Genomic DNA, 6,000 nt, shown 5'->3' on the forward strand with positions numbered 1-6,000 from the left:
CTATATACATATGTATACAGTATACATGTATATACATACAGTATATACACACATACATATACATATATATATAGATGCGTCCTTTAATTTCAAAACGGCATTTTCCTTTCAGCGATGGTAGCTTAAGATTTTATTACCTTTCCATTCATCAGCACGTTGTTTTTGTTGGATGAGTTTGCTAGCCTCATAACTTTATCTATACTGGATGCAGCCTAACGCAGTCGACTAACGAGCATACACTTATTTCATCGTTAAAGTTAACAATGGACTTTAGGATATGAGGGCGATTTTCTTTCCGTGCGAGATCGATCTTGGGTCTCTTGTTAAAGTAAAGTTATTAACCACTAAACTATCTGAAGCTGGAGCACAATTACGCATACACAAACACCCATATATATATATATATATATATATATATATATATATATATATATATATATATATATATATATATATATATATATATATACACACATATATATACACACACATATATATATATATAGATAGATAGACAGATAGATAGATATACACATGTGAGTGTGCTTCGTAATGCTCTTTCCAAGAGTAAGTACTGTGAGAGAAACTATATTCACATTATACATCTTACCTTAAATAAGTTTCTTAAAAAGTAGGATATTGGAAAAGGCACTAAAATCGCAGATGAAATAAGCTAATGGTAAAAAGAACCTTACACTTTCAAAGACGAACCATACGCAAAAAAAAAAAAAAAAAAAAAAAAAAATAAAATCGATTTAGCATTTTCAATTGGCACCACATTATCAATGTTGTTTGACGTTAAAAATAAACAAATTTGTTCTTAAGAATATCAGTCAAAAAGCTCATGTAACTTGAATGCAATCAATTAGATGAAGTATATAGCAGCCCTGAATATTATCACTCATGTCAAATATGAGACAGGTTTTGGGGTATGGTAATTAATATTCGTATTATAGATTTCAATAAGTTTTAAGTAACAGCCATACTGTAAAACGTGAACACTCAAAATGAATTTTTTTTTGTAATTAGAAACATGGAAACTTGTATTATACTTTCGCCACCACAAAACATTATAGGCATTGGGATTCCTCTCAAAATTTCATATACAGCAGCAGCTTAACTTAACAGACATTCTGGTGGTCAGGCTTTCTAATAAGTAACTATGTCTGTGAAGTAACAAAGACCCCGTATTATACCCTGCACTTGAATATTTTCTAGACATCTGACATCTAACAGAAATTTCACGTAATTCCTAACCTAAACTAACTTATAATTTACACTTAACAATTCAAGAGATTTATCTATAAATATATCACATCTAAGATGGGAGCATAGCAAAAAATAATCATAACATCGCAGCTGATAAGTAAAAATGTCCACAAAGCTGAGGGCCGTTAAGCTGAGGAGTTGTTGTTATTCCTTAGGCAATAGCTCTCATTCTTGCATCATATTTCAATACCCTAAGGGAGCATTGCATAAGCAGACAGACAGGTACTCAAGAGCAACAAAAGGGCAAATAAACCAACAAACAATGAAGCACCAGTGTTTACATATTCCCCACACACCTTCGCTGCTAGAGGGGACAAAATAATAGAAGTTACGTGGGCGTGCATGTGTGTATGTGTGTGCCTGAGTGTGTAGGCGAGTGAATGTGCGTGAGTGACAAAATAAGATGGCCGTTATAGTAAGTGTGTGTGCGCTCGTGCGATAAAAATTAGTTCCAGAGTTAATTCGGTTATACTTTTAACTCAATTTCCTTGACATCAAGTTCACCAAGGTAGCTTCTAACGCAATGACAGAAGTTAACGAGTAAGTCGTTAAATAATAGTTATTTTTTGTAAGAGAATTCGGCGAATATTCATTATTCGCTGAATTGAATTTTCGCCAAAACACACATTACACCATTCAAGAACCGTCACAGTCCGCCTTACAGGCTGTCCAATAAAAAAATGATGATAATGGATAGAAAAGGCAAGAAATTATCATCTATGATTAAAAATTATGTCAGAAGCCCAAGGTACCAAGTCAAAAAAGTTGTAGCAATGAATGAGGGATAAAATAAGACCTCAAATATTGATAATTTGAAAAAATGAAAAAAAAAATAATAAATAAACTAAAAATTAATGACCTGTCGATGAATTTAGCGATCGTTTTCTAAAAACAACTCAAACGCCTGAAAAAAAGAAAAAGAAATTAAATCTTTCCTTCGCATACTGATATAATCCGAACACGGGCGATGGTTTCAATCATGGATAATCTTAGTATATTACAATAAAAATCTTATACGTAACACTTAATAACTTAATATTTCGTTACAATTGTTACACCAAGGCTAACGCAGTCAATTCCACCGATGAAATGCAGGAATCGTGATTTTAAAGTCGATCATTTAACTAATATTTCGGAGATTGTAAGGGCTGTTGTTCCTCTGCCCCCTGGGTTGAAAGCAGGTAACGGGAACACGCACACATATATAGTATATATATATATATATATATATATATATATATATATATATATATATATATATATATGTATATATATATACTTCCAGAACACCGGGCAGTGGCAGAATATGATGCCCTTTGCTGTATATATATATATATATATATATATATATATATATATATATATATATATATATATATATATATATATATATATATATATATATATATATACATATACATACAGGGTGCGGCATAAGTAACGCCCTTTGTTTAAGTTGAACAAAATTAAAGCCTTTTGGATTATCCTTTATTTTTTCGAACATGAATGTATTGCCACAGGTTAATAGATTAATATAATATATTAACAAAATTAATATAATGCTTATTCGGTTTAATAATGTTCAATACAAATGATATTTCGACTTTGCACCCTTGGGATGTTAAATTCAGCCGATAACAATCTTGCGGTTTCAGCACCATTTTTATTATTTTGATAGTACAATTGAATTGCTTTTACTCTCTGTTCCCTTGTTAATCTCATTGGTTGTATAAAATATCTGAAAAAATGAAGATTTACCAAATTAATTAAAGAAAATAATAAAGAAAATATACATTATAAGATATAAAATTAAAAAGTGCGTTACTTATGCCGCATTATTAAACCGAATAAGCATTATATTAATTTTGTTAATATATTATATTAATCTATTAACCTGTGGCAATACATTCATGTTCGAAAAAATAAAGGATAATCAAAAAGGCTTTAATTTTGTTCCACTTAAACAAAGGGCGTTACTTATGCCGCACCGTGTATATGTATATATATATATATATATATATATATATATATATATATATATATATATATATATATATATATATATATATCTTCCGTTACTTGCTTTCCACCTTGTAGACAGATAAATAACAGCAGCCATTACAGTGTCTGAAATATTGGTTAAATGATCGACTTTGAAATCCCGATTCCTGTTTGTCGTCGATGGAATAGGCTGCGTGGGCTTTGGATTAATGATGAATTATTAAGTACTCACACACAAGATTTTTATTGTAATATATTAAGAATATCCATGATTAAAACCACCGCTCGAATTCACAAATGTATTAATATATATATATATATATATATATATATATATATATATATATATATATATATATATACACACATATATATATACATATATAATATATTTGAATATATATACAGGATATATACACACACATATATATACACACCCACAACTGAACGGGAGAGAGAGAAACAGAGAGAATAAGCTTTCGGTCGTGGGTGAACATGAATCTTGTATACACTTGACGCATAAAATATACAGCAAAGGTCAAGATTTCAACCTTTGTCATCCTTACTTTCAGCGCCGCACGTAAATGTCTAACTACTGTCAGACAAATCTTCATCCTCAGACAATATTCATACCCAGGAATGGTCATAAGGTCATACCTACTCAAGTTAAAACTAGAAAAAACGCATATTAATTCCACAGATTGCAGATATTATCCGCCATTTGGAATCTTACAACACCACAAACTCTAGGAGCATGCTGTTTCAAGCAGTTAGGAGACCAAACTTCTTTTCTGTGAGGTTATTCACACCGTGGAGGAAAAGGTTTGGCACTGTTTGTGAATTAGACATCATTCCTAGAACGGGTGGTTTTACTGGATTCAGGATTCGACACAACTGGAAATTCAGGTTTTGACACTTTCGTTATGACTGACAGATACAGCACAGACCAGCGCATCCCAAAAGCGTTCAGTTAGTGAAATATGCATAGTATACCCCGTAGAGTTTACCAACCTTTCGTTTTTGTCCTGTTGCTCCATGCATTGTAAAAACGTCCGACATTGCAAATGTCAGCGAGTTTCCTTACCAAAACAGTAATTTCTTCGAGATCCATTTAATGATGAGAGATAGGCAAACATATATTCTTTTACATATAGGCTCATGCGACTAGCAACGAGATGCCCTATCTAGCTCAGGACCAACTTAGACAAGTTGTGGGGAACGAACAGGCACTGGTATTAAAACAAAAAATGTCGTGTTAACGCCGAGGAGCCATTCAGACCGGTTCACTGTTCCGATGACTTCAATTTGGGGAGTGTTCTTACAGTCTCATGTAGTCTTTCCGCCTTTATATGGTCAAGCTTTTCAATTCTCTTCTCGCTTACGTTTTCCCCGACTCTCATAAGCTCCAGAGGCAGTCTATCCCTTCCTTTGAAGTTCACTTAAGCTCGTTAGCTTTCCATTCTTTTCATTTCTTCAGGCCTGCGCTAGTTAAGCGCAATGGTAGACCTGAATCACAGGCTTCTAAACTAGAAACAAGTAAAAAATGCGCCGAAGTATCTTTGGCGCAATCGAGTTTTCTGTACAGCGTATAATCAAGGCCACCGAAAATAGATCTTTCGGTGGTCTCGGTATAATGCTGTATGAGCCGCGGCCCATTAATGTTTAACCACGGCCGGGTGGCTAACTTTAACCTTAAATAAAATAAAAACTACTGAGGCTACAGGGCTGCAATTTGGTATGTTTGATGATTGGAGGGTGGATGATCAACATACCAATTTGCAGACCTCTAGCCTCAGTAGCTTTTAAGATCTGGGGGCGGACAGAAAAAATGCGAATAGACAGACAAAGCCGGCACAATAATTTTCTTTTACAGAAAACTAAAAATCTCTTAAGTAGATACGAGACTCATTACACAGATATTGTTTTTGCAAGCAAAGATTTTGAATAACGGTGCATTAAGACTATCTCATAAATCTCTGTCTTTTGAAAAGCACTGCATTAATTGTTCTTAAGGAATCAAAAACCTTTGACTTATATCGATTTGCCTTTTCTTAAAGAATCTTAGTGTTTTGAATAATACTGAAATATCCTTTCTTAAGGAATCTCAGTCTTTTGAATACCACTGCATTAGTAATCCTTAAGAGAAGTCCTTTAAATGAAAATTCAAAGTTTATAGGTCGGTCTTTGGTTAACGCTCGAGCCTAAGTAAAAATGAAAAAAAAAAAAAAATGAGCCAATGCACTGCAAAAACGTCTGAACGCAACTACGTATGAACGGAAACAATAACAACTCCCGTGCAATACCTAGAAATCCCAACAGTGGAGAAAAGTCTCGAAATCTGAGAAAAAATAAGACGCGTAACATCACGCGACAAACATCCACCTAAAATATACTCACGTCTCGATAGTGATCATCCGGGACAATGAGGAACGTTTCGATATTCAGCATCTTGAGGTACTGGTGTCTCTCCCCGCCATGACCCGGCTCGACGCGGTAGTCGTTGCCCAGGAAATTGAGGGTGTCCCTCGTCACGTGAATTCTCCTGTTGGAGAGGGAGGAAGAAGAAGAATCAGTGGTATTGCTACAGGTGTTCTGGAAAACAGGCGGGAGGAGAATAAATGAACGAATGAAGGTTGATATATATTTTCCTGTAATCAAAGGATGGAGAGAATAAATGTCACTACCAATGTTCCTGAAGCAAGGGGGTCGAAAGGGTAAATAACAATGCTA

The 6,000-nt window shown here is 33.9% G+C and overlaps 1 protein-coding gene across 1 annotated transcript in view; it reads right to left on the reverse strand.

The window, feature by feature from the left end:
* The window catches only part of LOC136842694 (adenylate cyclase type 6-like), a 776,358-nt gene that overhangs the window by 38,395 nt on the left and 731,963 nt on the right, over window positions 1–6,000 (reverse strand). The window contains exon 8 of the mRNA XM_067110356.1: window positions 5,668–5,812. Coding sequence (XP_066966457.1) covers window positions 5,668–5,812 — 145 coding nt within the window. The remainder of the gene's footprint in view (window positions 1–5,667; window positions 5,813–6,000) is intronic.

The sequence above is a fragment of the Macrobrachium rosenbergii genome, chromosome 10 (assembly GCF_040412425.1).
Source record: "Macrobrachium rosenbergii isolate ZJJX-2024 chromosome 10, ASM4041242v1, whole genome shotgun sequence".
NCBI lineage: Eukaryota > Metazoa > Arthropoda > Malacostraca > Decapoda > Palaemonidae > Macrobrachium > Macrobrachium rosenbergii.